General features: G+C 42.9%; 1 protein-coding gene across 1 annotated transcript in view; it reads left to right on the top strand.

Annotated features, from left to right (window-relative positions):
• The window catches only part of LOC147747113 (vitamin D3 hydroxylase-associated protein-like), a 639,379-nt gene that overhangs the window by 331,941 nt on the left and 289,601 nt on the right, over positions 1 to 17,837 (top strand). The window contains exon 4 of the mRNA XM_086952364.1: positions 7,261 to 7,391. Within this exon, the coding sequence (XP_086808490.1) occupies positions 7,261 to 7,391 (131 nt within the window). The remainder of the gene's footprint in view (positions 1 to 7,260; positions 7,392 to 17,837) is intronic.

Consider the following 17,837-nt stretch of genomic DNA (forward strand, 5'->3'; position numbering starts at 1 on the left):
TTTTGCGAATTCGCAAATAAGGAATAATTCCCCATGCATTCCTATGGGCCAGGAGGCCCATAGGAATGATTGTGCAGTAATTCTCAAATTGCGAATTCGCAATTTGCTAATCGCAATTTGAGAATTATTTCAAGGGTGCAGGGGTGTCTCATGGACACCCTGCTGCACCCCTGAAACTTACATGTGTGTGCATATGGCACACATACATGCCCTATGGGCATGTATGTGTGTCACATGCCACCTTCAAAATAGTCATATTTTGTTTTTTAAAAGGATTTCGCAAATTAACACGAACCTCAAATTGGTGTTAATTTGCGATTCCTTAACCCGAATTCGCAATTTTAAAAAGTTTCATACATGCCATTTAAGGAATCGCAAAATTGCGATTCCTTAAATGCATAAGCAAAATAAGGAATCGCAATTTTTTGCGATTCCTTGTTTTGCTAATTTCTGATACATCCCAAAAGATGCTAAATGTCCGTTTGCGATTCCTTAAGGCCGAAATTCTGCGAATTTCGGCCTTAACGAATCGCAAAAGGCTTGATACATCTAGGCCCAAGTCGCTGATGCAGTGAGCTCAAGGTCATTTGTATTCAATTTTTATATATTTTATTTTGCCCTTTTCGTCATCTTTCGACTTCCCCCACATCCCGCTCCATCGCTCCTACCTGAACCGGACTGGCATGGACACAATCACAATTTCATAAGCATCAGGGAAAATCCTACCAGTGTTTTCCTTGGCAGAGAAAATTACATTGGGTTTGGATGTGAGAAGAGCTTTACTAACATACCTAGATAGGAAAAAGGCTATAAGGAAGTCTAACTTTCTTTTTGAAGCTTTTGGTCTGAGCAGGAAAAAACACATCTACTCCTATGATTAGTACATGGGGTAGACCTGTGATTCCGAAGGCTAAGGAGAATCTACACATACAACAACTGGGTCCAATTAAGAGAAATTAGACCAGTGGGGGTGCAGCCTCATGGGCATATATGAGTCGACTGTTCCTAATGGAAATTTTCGGGGCAGTGACATGGTCATCAGAGGGTACTTTTGTAAAACTTTACAAGCCTGGGCTTGTAGAGTCCTTGAATTTTGGTTAGGGAGTGTTGAATTCTGCTATGAAGGAATATCATCATTTAGTTTAATTCAGTGAAATGTTCAAACAAGTAGTTTTCACTTCTCTAGTCTATTGGGTTCTTTTAAGAGCACTGACAAATGCTATTAAGCTTTTGTATTTCCTCATAGAGTAAGGTATGGGACAGGGACAATGGGTTTTGGGATAAGGAAAAATATTACTTCCCAATACTCTTCATTGTCAGAAGCCATGGCCCTCCCTATCCCAGTTCAGATGGCTCCCTAATCCTCCATGCAGCTTGTTATGACGCGTTAGGGGAAGGAGAAGATAGGCATTATAGGTTTGCAGGTTTTGTGTTCCTACAATAGAGATTCTAGAAGCACTTTCTAGTTGATCTGTCAGAGAAGGCACCCCTCTTTTTAGAATAAGGCCTGGGGGAGGGTGGACTATGGTTTCAGATAGGGAAACACTATCAGTGCCACTTGTCAAAACCTATTTTAAAATCTGAGGCATTTCAATGCCGACCCGCTCCAGGCCCCGCTCTCCCAAACCTATTAGTGCCCAAATTCAATATCTCCATGCCCCACATCTCATAATCGTATGCGCCCAGAACTCATTCTTTGTGTAGTGCGCCTGTGGCAAACTGAGACTCTTCTCTAATGTGGATCACTAAGGTGAGTCAACAAGGATTTCCCCCTGCATGACGTTGCAGCATGGTGCATCATTCCCTTTTAATGCAGAGGTATCTTAGGAGAGTGAAAAATCTTTTTCAACCAATAATGTTACATAATATGTGTGTTTTCGCCTAGTTCGCCACTGCGTCATTACGTTTTAATGCAGTGGGCATATTAGATAAGGGGAAACCTCCACTAGTCAGTATATGTACGTGGGTCTATTCTGCCCTCCCTCCCCATTATGCAATCTGATTATCCTCCGGCTGCCATCCTTGATTCAGTCATTATCTGCACGTTTTGCATGTATGCTGATGACGCTTAAAAAGTCCTTAAGCTATCAAGGACTAGGTGTACGACCCACCAATTTGCGACTCGCAAATTGGGTCGCATTTGCGACTTGCAAATTGCGACTCGCAAATTGTGATGCACAACAGTGTCTCAGACACTGTTTGCAATTCCTAATAGGGTCGCAAATTGCATGCCTCATTAATATTAAAGAGGCAGGCACAATTTGCGACCCCATTAGGAATGGCTAGCATATAAAGGGATGGTGGCCTGCTGGGGTCAGCAGACCACCATGCCTGTGACTGCTTTGTTAATAAAGCAGTTTTTTTTTAAATGCAGCCCATTTTCCATAAAGGAAAATGGGCTGCAGTTTAAAAAAGGAGAATGAAAGTATTTAGTTTCATTTTTTTAAGGGCAGGCAGTAATCCCTGCGACCACTGCCTGCTCCTAAAAAATATTTTCTCACATATTCACAAAGGGGAAGGGGACCCCTTCCCGTTTGCAAGTGGTTTACTACCTACTTGAAGTAGGTGGTAAACTGCGAGTGCCGCAAAACAATAGATCATAACATCAATCAATCAATCAGGAGTTTGTTAAAGAGCGACTACTCACCCGTAAGGGTCTCAAGGCGCTAGTGGTGTGGGGGGGGTAGTGGGGGGGTGCAGGTTCCATTCCATCAAGGAGGGGGTCTGTCGAAGAGCCAGGTTTTGAGGTTTCTTGCGAAGATGGGGAGCGATGTTGTCTGTCTGAGGTGGAGCGGAAGGGCGTTCCATGCTTTGGCCGCGAGGAAGGAGAAGGAGCGGCCTCCCGATCTGGTCTTTCTGGTGCGGGGGACCACGGCGTAGGAAAGCTGGGCTGATTGTAGGGTCCTTTGGGGTGCGTGGAATTTGAGTCGGCTGTTCAGATATGCTGGTCCGGTGCCGTGGAGGGCCTTGTGTGCGTGGGTGAGCATCTTAAAGGTAATTCTTGCCTCGACAGGGAGCCAGTGGAGTGTGCGCAGGTGCTGGGAGATGTGGCAGTGTTTTGGCAGGTTGAGGACCAGTCTTGCGGCGGCGTTCTGGATGTTCTGTAGCTTGCGGATGAGGTTTTTGTTTATTCCGGCGTACAGTGCGTTGCCGTAGTCGAGTCTGTTGGTGACCAGGGCGTGAGTGACTGTCTTTCGGTGTTCGAGGGGGATCCATTTGAAGGTCTTACGAAGGAGGCGGAGGGTGTGGAAGCAGGAAGATGAGACAGATTTGACCTGGCGGTCCATTTTGAGCTAGGAGTCCAGGATGATTCCCAGGTTGCGTGCATGGTCTGTGGGGGTTGGCGGGTTTCCGAGGGCGGTGGGCCACCAGGTGTCGCTCCAGGCGTCGGGGTTTGGGCCCATGATAAGTACTTCTGTTTTGTTGGTGTTTAGTTGAAGGCAGCTGTTTTTCATCCATTTGGCGACGGCTTCCATGCCTTCTCGAAAGTTGCGACTGGCGGTGTTGGGCTCGTTGGATAGAGAGAGGATGAGCTGGGTGTCGTCTGCATATGACACGATGTTGAGTCCGTAGGTTCTGACGATGGGGGCAAGTGGAGCCATGTAGACGTTGAAGAGCGTCGGGCTGAGGGAGAAGCCCTGGGGGACTCCGCAGGTGATCGGTGTGGGGTCCGAGAGGAAAGGGAGGAGTCTGACCCGCTGCGTCCTGCCGGAGAGGAAGGAGCAGATCCAGTCGAGGGCCTTGTCCTGGATTCCTGCATCGTAGAGTCTGCATATTAGGGTGCGGTGGGAGACTGTGTCGAACGCCGCTGATAGGTCGAGGAGGATGAGGGCTACTGTTTCTCCTTTGTCCAGTAAGGTGCGGATGTCGTCTGTTGCCGCGAGGAGGGCGGTTTCCGTACTGTGGTTTTTTCTGAAGCCGGATTGGGAGGAGTCGAGGATGTTGTGTTCCTCAATGAATGTGGCGAGTTGGCTGTTGATGGCTTTCTCGATGACTTTCGCTGGGAACGGGAGCAGGGAGATGGGTCTGTAGTTTTTGAGGTCGTTGGGGTCCGCTGAGGGTTTCTTTAGGAGGGGGTTGACCTCGGCGTGTTTCCAGTCGTCGGGGAACGAGGCGGTCGCCAGGGAGCGGTTGATGGTGTGGCAGAGCATGGGTGCGATGGTGTTGGCGGCTCTGTTGAAGATGTGGTGGGGGCAGGGGTCCGTGGGGGCCCCTGAGTGGATTGACTTCATTGTCTTCAGTGTGTCTTCGGTGGTGAGGGCTGTCCAGTCACATGGTAACATGGTGACTCATGATTAGGAAGGGACGCCCCTTCCTAATAGTGAGAGTCGAAAATGCTATTTTGCCAGTCAGTGACTCGTAAATAGCATGTGTACATGCCATTAACCTTTATTGTGGTCGCAAACGGGAGGATCTGTTTGCGGCCGCTAAAAAGGATCATACACCTGGCCCCAAATGGTTTAGACATATGTGCAGGAAAAATGTAGGGCAGTTTCCAAAAGGCTGAGAAATGGATGAGCTGTAATCTACTAAAGTTCAATGAGGGGAAGTCTGAGATTTTAGCCCCTTTCGTATCTACAATATTCTGAAAATATCAGTTTTGGTCTACAGCATGTGTTCTTAACCTGTGCTCTGAAGAGCCCAGAGGATCGGCGAGGCCTATTCTGTGGCTACAAGCGACTGTTTCAAAATTAAATAAAATAAAAAAATTACCTGAAAATGAATAAATTATATATAAATAAAGAAGCAACATTTAAAATGTGAAACATTTTTCTGTATTTGCTTGTGAATTAAATACAATGTTTCAATATTCGAGCATGTGCTTGGTGTATTCTTGTTTTTGTATTTTTGTGTATTGTTTAGAAGTTAAATCATAGTAGTGTGTCCCCAGCTTCCAATAAATGACCCGGATTCCAATAATGATTCAGTGGGAGTCCACAGAAGTCAAAATGTTAAGAACCACTGGCCTACAGAGCTAGTGCATGTACTTGTGTTGTGTCTGTGCAGAAGTGTGGCGGGGATGGCTGCTGGGTGACTTGTAATAGTCGCCCTAAAGTACTGAAGAAGTACTTACAATAGGTGAGCCAAAAACATATACTGTTCTTTATTGATATATTTTTCAGTATGGCTTTCTGCTCTAAGTTTTTTGCCGTGGCCCTTCCTGCGGGAAGAATTCTTAAACGGTAAACAGTGGTACACAATAAGCAGATGTTATAAACATGCTCTGGAAATTCTGCTGAAGAATGCTCTTGGATGTGTGAAAAACAGTGACTTTAAATGTATTCCTTTGTTTTTTGCGCCATCTAGTGAAATAATACGTAACTACTCTCGGTTCTGCCTCCTGAAAAGTTTAATGCAACAATACTGATACTATTGCAAGCCCCGCAGTTGGCCCGCTCAAGGAAATAAACCCTTTGTTTCAATCTCACTCGTCATGTAGACCCCACTTTGACTGTCCTCAATCACTGATTTTAGAAGCACTCATGTTAAAAAAAATTAAAAGCAATGACTGCAAGATGGTAGCATTTGGAGTCGACAGGAGCCAGCCCAGTGTCTTTTACTTCGTTACACCATGCTAGCTGCCCATGGAAATCGATTCACCAAAATGTCAGGGGTCGCGCATGTGACATGATATGCCCTCTGACTCGACGCAAGATCACAGGAAGTGACACTATTTCACCTTTGATCTTTGTTTTGCTACAGAAAATGATAACATGACATTACTCCATCCTTGAACCATAGGAGATTACAGGGAATCACATCATGGAAGTAGATAAACAAGCATTACATTCATTTCACTGTAGAATTTAGAAAAGTGCTCTTAAGTAAAAACCAGTCACCCCAATCCCACTAAAATTGTTCTCATGTAGTGCCATGATCAGTGGTCTCAGAATCATTACTAGGAAAAATATGAAACATTGGACCTGGTTTTAGTAAAATCATGGCTGGGAGAGGGGCACAGGCTGCAGGCAGAGGCACCACCTGGCCGGGCCCAATCCGCTTCCTCCAGCACTTAGATGGGTGCAGACAATGCTCCCTCTAGAGAGACCACAGCCTCCCCACCCTCAGACACCCTTTCCAATCCCTGGCCCAACGCCCCCCAATCCATACAGCCCCACCTACTGATACTCCCCACATGCGTGGAGCAGATGGTAAATATCAGCATTCAACTCTCTAAAATTAGGAAAACATTCCTTAAAGGAGTCTGTAATTCTGGGTTTGACTGGTTTATCTCCTAATCCATGTTAATTCGCAGGCTATACTGGCCGCAATCCTTCATTCTGGTCCTGTATCTCCCTGTGGTGGAGTTAATTGTCATAGAATAGAATAGGGCCGTAAATGTATGTGTCACAACATGAAATATTTACAGTCCTGCAAAATAGGCCCTGGTGTATTTCTATTTATGTTTCAAAAGTTCTATTCCTTCGTGTCAACCTATGATGCACCTCCGATGGCCCTCGCAAAGGCTGGACAAAAAAATGACGCCATCACAAGGGACTCCGCATTTAAGAGCTGTCCGGAGCCAGCATGTTATGCATTACACATGGTCAGTTATAATGAACAACTTGTGTGGTGGGATTTTTATTTTAAGCCTAAACTTATAATAGTAATATGGGAAACTACATATCCCAGAATGCAAACCGCTTTTCCAAAAATATCAAAAAGTGTCAATGACACATGACATGACACCCCTTGACATTGCAAGGATGTTAAAGGTCCTAATTCAAGCAAGGAATAATGCACACTCATCACTTTGTGGGTTGTAAAGGGCTGCCATAATGGTGGTGCAGTGGTACTAGAGCAGAGAGATGGAAGGGGCCCACTGCACCACTATTATGGCCGCCTTTTATTGCTGCACTATTTATAACTGTGCCCTACGTGGGACTGGCTATGTGAAGCTTCCAAAGTTGAATACCATCCACTTTTCTCCTACAATACAGAAATGTCAGCTCATCAGCAACTGCTAAATGTCCTTCTTTTCCAACTTTATTGACATGGTCATTTATTGATAGTTGAGCTCCTAGTGTTTGAAATGTAGAGTAATATGAAGAAATTGGAGGCGAGGAGAGAAACAAGAACACTTTTACATCTTCTCATTTCTGTTATAGGTCTCTTGTTATACTCTTCAATATGCTTTATGTGTGTTAAAGCTCTAACTGATGTGTTTGCTCTAATGTGTACATTGTTGGAATCTAAAGAAACTGTAGAGCAATAAGGAGACATACTGGCTTTTGATTTTTGATGATTTGCTTTCCGTAGGGTTATGACAGCTGTTGTGGCCTTTTAAATCAAGGTGTCCTTGACCAAGAAGATAACGTCACTGTCCAAGTATTGAAGAAGCAGGGAGCCATTCCTTTTGTAAAGACCAACATTCCACAGAGTTTAATTTGGTATGTATTTAATTTTATTTTTAAACTTTCTTTAAACTTTCTTTAATTTTTTAACGAAAAAGAATTTTCAATTTGAACTAAGGTTATACAAATGGCAACTTTAGCTATAAAAGGTAATGTTAGTGTAGGAAAATACAATGACAATCAGAGCTTTGTTTTTTCAAGTATTTACAATACTTTTTATTAAGTGTACTCATCCTGATACATGTCAGGTTGGTTTACTGAAGGAGAACTTCATTGAAACTGCAATAGACAAAACTATTTCAAAGCAAAACAAATTCTAAATACCATTTACATGATAAGCAATTTACAAAAAGAGGCCTAGACTCTCGATACCACATCTATAAAAATATAGGGTGTAATCTATGAAAGTGGTGCTCAGATTAGGGGAAGACTGCCTCCTGGGTCCCCATAAGCAGATACAATCCACACACTGAAGAAGTCTCGCAAAAAGAGACGAAACGCATTGGCTATGTTGATGTGAATATTTTTGCATACCATCAATAAAGAATTTTCAACACACAACAAATTTGAAGAAACTTTAATGAACTTGGGAAATTTAGAAGCAACCCTCACTAACTAAATAGTGTTCAACTCCAGTGTTGCAATTCATCAACTTTGTCTGATAAGAACAGACCATATTTGAATAAAATAATAGATAGTGGGTGCGGATCTCTTCTGTATACCATTTACATGATATACTACAAAATACAATTGACAAACCTATGGTCGAAAACCTCTGTCTCTGCCTCTCCTATCATTTCTTTTCAGAAATCTCTGCCACAATGGTGGAGAACTCCACCCTCATTGGTGTACTGTTTCGTAAATGCGGTAAGGACCAGGGGAGTGGTTGGTAAATTTAAGAAGGGGTTTTGTAGAGACATGCTAATACAGATCACATACCCAGAAAAGAGTAAATCCATGCAATTCATAAAATACACTTCTAAAATTACTAAAGTCATAAGCAGTGTCAAAGTGTCCAAACAGGCTCAAATGCACTGCAGCCCAGCTTTGGAGTTAACCACATCCGTGCGGGTAAGATTTACCGCCGGTGCTGAGCCCTAACGAAAACGGGCGTGGTCATGACGGAACGGTTCCGTCATGAGCACAGCTCAACCGCTGCTCATCACGGAACCGTTCCGTCATGAGCATCGAAGGGGTTAAAGGAACCACCGCACATGGGCCCGATTCACAGAACGAACTTAAGACAAAATCCTAAACTTACTACTAATGGTATTCACAGAAGTTAGGATTTTGTTTTAAGTTTGTCTTAAGACTTGTCTTAAGTCTGTCTTAAGTCTGTCTTAAGTTTGTCTTAAGACAAACTCAAGACAAAATCCTAACTTCTGTGAATACCATAAGTAGTAAGTTTAGGATTTTGTCTTAAGTTAGTTCTGTGAATCGGGCCCAGTGCCAATCCCTGATACTGCAACACATACCCAGGAAATGAACGCTGGGTAGAGGCACTGGTTACTAAAATGTTTTAAATATCATATGAAATGCTCTGCAAAAAGTAATTTCTCGGGTGAAATAGAATCTCTTTGTATGACCACTCCTTATTTGTTTTATCCTCTCAACTAACGAACAACCTGACTAATTACGTCCCATTTCCCTCCTCATGTTACTAGGGAAAACGCTTGGAATCTTCATAAACCGAAAGCTTATGTTATTCTTTGAGCAGCATGCGATGCTAGACCCCTCCCTATCAGGTTTTAGAGTGGCACACAGCACTGAGACTGCATTAGTTGATGTTACAGATTCCATCCATCTCTCTGGATGCAGGAGAACCTGCTATGCTTGTGCTGATGAATCTCTCTGTGGCTTTTAACACCATTTATCATGCTATACTGATTAGCGGGCTGCATTTGACTGGTGTCAGAGGCACTCTCCTGAAATGGGTGGCCAATATCTTTGAAGATCGGTCTCAAAGTATTACCCTGGGTCCCATCAAATCCCATACAGTTTCCATCACCAAAGGAGAGCCACAATACTCGGTTAGTCATTTCTCTGGGACAGGACACCGATGATGCCAGGTCTCGTTTTCAAACTTGCATGAGAAACATTGCAGCCTGGATGTCCAAAAACTGTCTTCAGCTGAACAATGAGAAGATGGACATTCTGTTGTTTGGCTAAGTCCAACGTCTCTGGTCCCCAGACTGGTGGCCTTTTGAACTGGAACCTGCCCCTGTCCGAGTAAATTAGCAAAATATCTAGGAATCAAACTTGATCATGAATGATTCATGAAAAGTCAAATAGACGCCATAAGACGGTCTTGTTGTGCTACCTTGCAGCTCCTGCGGAAAGTCTTTTGCTGGCTTCCTACTTTGGCCAGAAAAACAGTGAGCCACGCTTTGATCACCAGCCATTTAGACTACAGTAGCGCTCTGCTGATGGCAGCCAATGATACCCTCCCACTAAATTACAGGTGGTGAAAAATACGGCTGACCAGATGGTCTGTAATCTCGCGGCAGGCTCACCTTCTGCCCCCATTCTCCGTTCTCTTCACTGACTTCAAGTTAGGAAGCATGTGGTCTTTAAGGACTGTTGTCTTGCTCATAAAGCCTTATTTGGCAAGTCCCCTCTGTATCTTAAAGACAAACTACATTACTACTGTCCCTCTCATACACTAAAATTTAGCAATTAGGCATTGATGTCTTCTCCCCATGTCCGAGCCTCAAGATATGGGGGCAGAACCTTTTCTGACACTGCTTATAGAGACATTGGTTGTGATTCCTAAATGGCATGTGGTGTGGGAATGGTGTCCGTAAGTGCAAATCTGTTTGGGTTTATCTTTGTTTAAGAGCAACCAAATTTATCGATGCTCCTTCCCCCAACTCCAACATGGTCCAGCAAGAGGACAGCTCATTTATCTGTTTAACACACTATTCATACCTTCAGCATCCTTAATCTATACAATGCTCCATTGTTTCCCAGTTAAGTGTTGGTATTTATAAGTCCCAATGCATGCACATATGAATTAATATCAATGTATCTGTTGATTCACATATTGGGGAACTTAGTATGATGGTATTTTAATGCCACTGAGAGTTTCTGTTAATAAGATATTGAAGTAATATGAATGATGGCTAAGTGGTTTGGAAATTAAAGCTGGGACGGCATTATCATATCTCAAAACATGCATTTTGCTTGTAAAGTATTTTTTTATGTAAAATTGATTAGTTTAGATTGCCATGGCAATCCTATATTTTTGCAGACAGCAAAATGTTTACTTAAAGCAATAAGTTAAAAACACAATGTTCCAGTCTATAGGAAATCTGTGAGAAATGGGGTTGTTGGTTGAAAGGGGTGACCCCCGTTCAAGCAGCAGCCACAATCCCCATCAGGATGGACTAGAACAAGTCCTAAACCAAACAGTGCTCAACACTCAGGTAGCTTGGCACAAAAGCAGTCAGGCTTAACTTAGAGGACATGTGTAAAGTATGTGTGAAACCAAAGAGGATTATGGACGAAGAATTGAACATTGCAAGCACTCACCCCAGTCAACTAGGTTTAATCCATCATCATTCTTTAGCTCACTCCGCCACCCCAGTTCAGACATGGCCATATGCAAATCAGTCTGACCATGTGCCTCATGGGAACAGTCCAGCCGGAACTGCCAAGCCATGTCTTCCCTGGACCGGAACCAAGCATCCTGGGACAGGGTTTCGGGTTCATAACCCTCATTAGCCAGGCGATCTTGAATCCAGTGGCAAAGTGAGCAAGGGAACCACGTCTGGGCATACCTTGCCAACTTAGGGCGAACAAAGTGATACCAAAGGGGATGATGGACAGGGTGTTAGAGCAAATCAAACACTCACCCCCAGTCAAATGATCTGGGTTTAATCCATCATCATTCTTTAGCTCACTCCGCCACCCCAGTTCAGACATGGCCATATGCAAATCAGTCAGACCCTGTGCCTCATTGGGAACAGTCCAGCCCAAACTACTAAGGCATGTTTTCCCTGGACCGGAAACAAGCATTCTGGGACTGGTTTCTGGCTAATCAGCCGTCATCAGCCAGGCTAGCTTGAAGCCAGTGGCAAAGTGAGCAAGGGACCCACATCTGGGCATAACCTGCCAACTTAAGGCGAACAAAGCAAAACCAAACCAAAACGGCTGATTACACTCAAGGTGGCCAGAGGTAGCGTTCCATAGTATTCAAGCATTCGGTTGCGAAGCTGGAGCAGCCATTGCAGGTTGTCTTGTGACACAGACTGTGCAGCCATTTTTTTAGCAAACAAAGCAACAGCAATACACCGGCGGCAAAGGCGAGCATTAGCAGTAAACCGCTGAAGATGCTGGAGAAAATAGAATGAAAAAATGCCAGTATCACACCAAAAATAGTTTGGAATGAAGTCACAAGGCCAGAACTTACTACTTAAAAAAAATGTGCCAAGCCTGTGGCCGATGAGGCATTGAATATAGTGTGAATCAAAGCACCGACATGCAGGGGAAGATCAGTGTTTAAAATGTCTTTCACCTCGGTGCGGGTGTTTGCCACGTGAAGGACAAATGTTTCATGGGAAGAAGTAAGGGCAACTTCTTTCTGGGACAATAGAGCCCTTATTCAAGTCATCCTGTTGTACTCTGCTTTCAAGGTCGGAATTGAAGGCCAGATGGACACATCGAGCTTCCAATGCGGAGGCGGGAAAAGCACATTCTTACAGCAGACTACACGTTGGGAGACGGTCACAATGTCGGTCTTATAGCTGGCACTGGATTACTTTTTAAAATGCAGGCTAAGTTCGGAGCTTGCGAGTTACACAAGCTGTGCAATTGTATGTTCTTGCAAACCAGTGAGTGATTAGGTGTCGAAGTGCACTCTTCACCTTTTAAATAAACCTCTTTACCCTCCCTCAGGCATCTATAGGTGAATGGCAGAGACCAAACCTCAAGGAGATAGGCACTTCCCAAAGGTTCATATCTGCTCATGGCATAGTGTTTCATGCATGAACTGAATTTAAACAAGGGGAAGGCCAGTGTTATAAACCCATGAATGAACCATACAGCTGAATTAGATTCAGTAACAGAAAAAGGTAAAGGTTCCAACTTTTTGATATGCAAAAGTGAAAATGCAGCATCATTCATAGTTATGAATTGTTGTTTGTCAGTCAAATTAAATGGTAAAAATAGAGAAGAGATATTCATGTAGCCCCAAGGAACTTTCCCAGATTTTAAAGTTTGTAAAATCCAAGCAAACTGCATAATGGAACGTAATTGATTTTGAACATGGTATAAAACAGACACTTCATCCTGCACAACATCAACAACAGATGAAACAATATTATTTAATGTATAAAGTTGGGAAGAAGGAGTATGAATGCTACTATCAATGACTGCAAGCACTTTTTCTAAATTTGCTTGATCAATTGATCAATTGCTCTTAATCTAGAAGCAGCTTCAATTTGCTACAATTTCCAGACTTCGTTGTGAATAGCGTATACCCATCTTTTCGACCTGCCTCCTACAGGGCCTTTAACAAAGTCATTCAAATCAACATCGTTAGGCAATATGGACAAATGAAGTTAAACTGACGCTAAAGTGGAATGTTGAAGCCAATTCTGTCATCATTTGCCTACTGAATAGGTAGTAACAGAATGGGAGCTTTAAAAACAGGGATCCACCCTAACCTGTGTATAGCCCCGGGCCAGACCCAGAAAATGATGTTGGCAGGAATCTGAACATTTTTGCCATAATAACCAACCTTCGGGTTTCAAGCTAGAAATATTGAAGGAGGTATTAGTAATTAAGGACTGCTATTCATCAATAGACATGTCTGTGTGATTTTCCCATCCGGGATAAGCACCTAGATCTGGAATGGTAGGAGCATTCTGTGTTTTAGAAGTAGCCAATCCAAAGCAAGTGGTTTGTGAAATAGTCGAGTTCAAAAACAACATATGGTTCGGGATGAGACATGCACAATGCAAAGCTTCAGTGCCTTGCACCTGCCAGCTTTTAGAACCCCAAACAGATTTAAGATCAATGGTATCTTTCCACAGTTCATAGCCCCCTATAGCTAATTGATCCAGAAAGGACTTCAAATGTAGTACTTTAGGGCCATATGTAGGTAATTACTGTTTACTGATTTTCAAATACCGAATTTTACCGATTCGGTATTTGAAAATCAGTAAATAGTATGTAGGTAATAATTCGGTAAAATTTACTGAATCGGTAATATTTGGTATAACTGATAATTCCCATTCATTCCTATGGGCCTGGAGGTCCATAGGAATGAATAGAAGCCATTCACTATTACCGGTTCGGTAAATACTGAATCGGTAATAGGGGGAACATATCCAAGGGTGGCAGGATGTCACATTGACACCCTGTTGCACCCCTGAATCGTGCTTGTGTGTATATGTGGCACACATACATGCCCTAAGGGCATGTATGTCTGCCACTGACAAAAAAGCAAAAAAAATGCTTTTTTAAAGGTATTCGTTATTTACCACCAACTTAATGTGAAGCATTTTATCCAGTAAAAAAAAAAGGTCCACGAGTGACTTTATATTTGAAACAGAGGAAGAACGACCGGAAGGGCTACATCACGGACGGATGTACGTTGTTACAACGCATGCTTTTACCACGCATGCCTTTACAATGCATATTTTTCAACGCAAGTCGTTACAACGACTTGCGTTGGGGGGGCGCTGGATAGTGAATAGTTTAATTTACTATTCCAACTCCAGTCCCCGTGGATAGTAGGGAAGGTGTTGGATAGTAAATTAAACTATTACCTATCCTACAGCGCCCCCCAGCGCAATTCGTTGTAATGACTTGCATTGAAAAACCGGCGTTGTAAAGGCACTGCGTGGTAAAAGTTGCGTCGTAAAGGATGTTTCCCTAACGGACAGAGTGTTAGTGAAGCTCAAAAATGTCCTTCTAATGCAGTGCATCAAAGGTAAAGGCGAAATCACTACAGAAATAATGTTATACCTTTTGAATAATGTAGATTTAAATTTAAAATATGTAAAATCACTCAAAAAAACAAATACGTGTTGTTAACTTCACACTTTCACTCATTTTTGGGTATCACATATTGAACACCAAATTCCAAATGGAAAATAATCTAGTACATTCAAGTTTCCTAATTCACAGCCCAAACGACAGCTGTTATGTTCATGTGCTCACTGACTGTCCTCCTGCTCTCCCCTCTCATTTGCCCACGCCTCAGGCCCCGAAGAGCGACCCTTAATGCATGATCCTTCCGAATGTTGCTGCTCAATGTTCTATTTCCTGCACACGACAAAACCTTCCGAGATTCTGCACTCAGCGCTCGCAATTACTTTAGTCGAGATATGAAAAAGTACTGTGCTGCGTCACCATGACAGTCCCAGATCAGAGAGACACCTGGGCGGTCGCAATCAACAAGCTTCTTTCTCCACAGATGACATTTGTCTCCAGCAGCCCGAGATTTCATCGTATGTTATTGCAGGTAGTAGACCCTTCATTTCCACTGAGCATATTTGGAATAGCTTACAAGTGTTAAGTGTGCCGTATGTGTGACATTTCAGTCCTTTACATGTGATACTTTAATAATTGTCTCCAATATAGAACACAGCATAAGGGCCATATACTGTTTGGTCTTCATCTCTACCGTCTATCTTTTTGTCTAGTCGGATTCAAGTACTTTTTCTTACATAATGACGGTTCTAGATGGAGCTGGACAAATATAAAACAGCCATGGCTACTGTGCTGCCTGCTGGAGCAGAAAAGGGAAGCCAGAGGCAGGTTTTACATGGCAGCATGCTTTAATGTTTACTTCTATCTTACTGCATACACTATACCCTCAATGCATGTAGGGAAATAAATCAACAATGTTGTATAATGTGTGATATAGTTAAGCTGTGCTTTACAGTTTTTACCTGTTTAGATTGGCCTTGGCAGTTTCGGTGGTGCCCTTTCTGATTTAAGCTAAGAAACATGGCATGCAGTAAAAATTATATTTTCCTTTCCGATGTGAAACTGTTTATGCCATTCTCCGCAGTTGTCCTTTTTATCATTTGTATAAGTTATATGGTCTCTCGCTGCCAAACTTACCCACCGGCGACCTGTCAGGGTCAGATGATTGGGGCTAAATGGAGCGGTGAAAGGGGGTTGAATTGGAACAAATAAAAGTAATTATTGCAGCTTTTTATTATTAAAGTGCACCTTTTAGCCCCGTCTTTATCCCTGTTCCCTCGCTCGGCGATGGTGTTCATGGTGAGCAGCTCATACTGTGATACCGTTTCTAGTACTTTGCGTCAGAGGCTCACATCACTTCTGTTTCCTTATCCATAGCTTCTCTTCAATCAAAGTCCCCTGCTGTTAACAAACTATCCATAATTTTTCGTACAGTGCAAACTCTCCTATAGTCCTGGCCCATTGCTTAAGCCTGGTTTACTGTAATGGCATGGGATGGTCACTATAGTGATATAGATCTATTAACTGCCCTATGGTCAAATGGTCTCTGGACAATTTTATAACAAGCTTTCATGTACGTTGCAGATGGTCTGAGGAATGAATTTGATGTCACAGAAGCCTTCCCAGTGTTAATCATAATGCCCCACCAACCCCGGAAGAAGAAGTGTGCGTGGCTGAGGCAAAGTCACAGGTGAAGGCATATTCAGAGCAAAGGGCAAACATTACAGACTCTCAGATTCACTAATTGAGTCTCTCGCTTCATCTATCTCTCTACACAACACACAAATCCATGCTGCATACATCCACTAGACACCACACATTTTAACATCTCATAATGACATACCACACAATTTGACTACACACCATTCCGCTCCACATCATTCCACTTCATGCCACATCATTTTAATCCAATAACATATAATTCAACTTCCCTCCATGCCACATAATTCCACTTTGTTGTGGGGATTCTGCTCATGCACAGAACTATGCACAGGAAACCTCGACCTCGGTTAATTGTGGTGTACGAAAGAACTCCACTCAGTACCCAGAATCCCTATCCGACTAGCATCAGTGTCTCATTAGCTCTCTGTACTACAGGGAAGCTACCAATGATTAAACAACCCAGTACATGTGACTTAGGGTACGCTCAGGAATGGTGGGAATCAAGAACACTCTTTCGCTTTTATTCTCATACCAGTCCACAACGTGAGTAATAAGAGACACGGAAAAGTTTAAAATGTTTATTTTTGACTACGTGCTCTAAGATGCAGCATTTTGGCTAACATAAGCAGGCATATGTTTAGAAATAAAACAATCAGCATTGTTACAATTCCATAAAACACAATGGGAGCAAGCATGTTACAATGATAGTAGAAACAGGTCGTATTAGCACCTTGTAAACCAACCTCCCCTGCTAGGAGCTAGGTTTTATAATAATAGAAGATTTCTCAGGCTTGAATGGGGAACCCCATACCTTCAAGATTAGCAGAGGTGAATCACATCCCAGGATCAGCAAAGCTCTCTGTCTCTGGAAAGGTTTTTTCTCCAAGTGCCCGAATCATGCATGCAGTGCAATATTAAAGGCACCAGAATTTCAGTTGGTTGCAGCTGTGTGCGTGTTGTGTCTAGAGCTTGAGCCGATCAACCTGAACCAGCAGCATACATTGCTATTATGATCTTTAAGACTTCTGCACACAGAGTACAGACTAAGGTCGCGGTGTAAGTCTAGGGATGTGAAAAACAGACTGTTCTCATGCGATGAAAATCAAGCAGTTTAACTTACAGCAACAGTTACATATGGTGTTGTGTGCAAAAGCTGCAAAGTGGCAAAGTGGCAAAATGGCATTTAAACTTCTAATACGCTTTTGCTAACATAGCAATGTGTGTAAACAGAGCCCTGCCTTCACTACACCCTCCCCTGATCGGAACACAAAAAAGAAGGGAAGCCATTTAGGAACGCAGAGTTCAAGTTCGTTTGGGACAGAACCAAGTATATAAGTTACCAAACCGGATAATTGGAAGTGATAAGTTCGAAGTTGTTAGAAAAAAAAGGATAACACCAGGAAGGGGCAATATGCTGCTTATCATGGAAAGAAAAAAAAAAGTAACTTTTTTTTTAGTACTGTACGCTTTGAAGATGGATGAGTGCCAATTTAATCCATCAGGGTATAGGCACAGTATGTTGCAACAGCCTCCATGAGGAAGTCATTGTTCTCAGAAAATAATTTAGACATCCAATTTAATGAATTGAAGGAACATACATGTTCTTCTGTAGCTGGAGCCTCTAGCACCTTCAGAGGACAACTTGCTTGTTCTTTGAGGTAACTTCTTACCAGGAAGACATGTGCAGCTGCACCTATATTTCAATTTTTAGAACTCTATAATCAGCCGCTCAGGCCATAATCCCATCACTAGAACAGTCCAACTCATGAGTCACTAAGGGACTCATCAGTGAATCATAATCCGGGGCAGGACACACCGTATTGAAGAGACACAAATCCAAAGCCCATTCAAAATAGCAATCCAGGCGATGGAAAACGGGTT

This window comes from Lissotriton vulgaris, chromosome 1_1, assembly GCF_964263255.1.
Source record: "Lissotriton vulgaris chromosome 1_1, aLisVul1.2, whole genome shotgun sequence".
Classification (NCBI taxonomy): Eukaryota; Metazoa; Chordata; class Amphibia; order Caudata; family Salamandridae; genus Lissotriton; species Lissotriton vulgaris.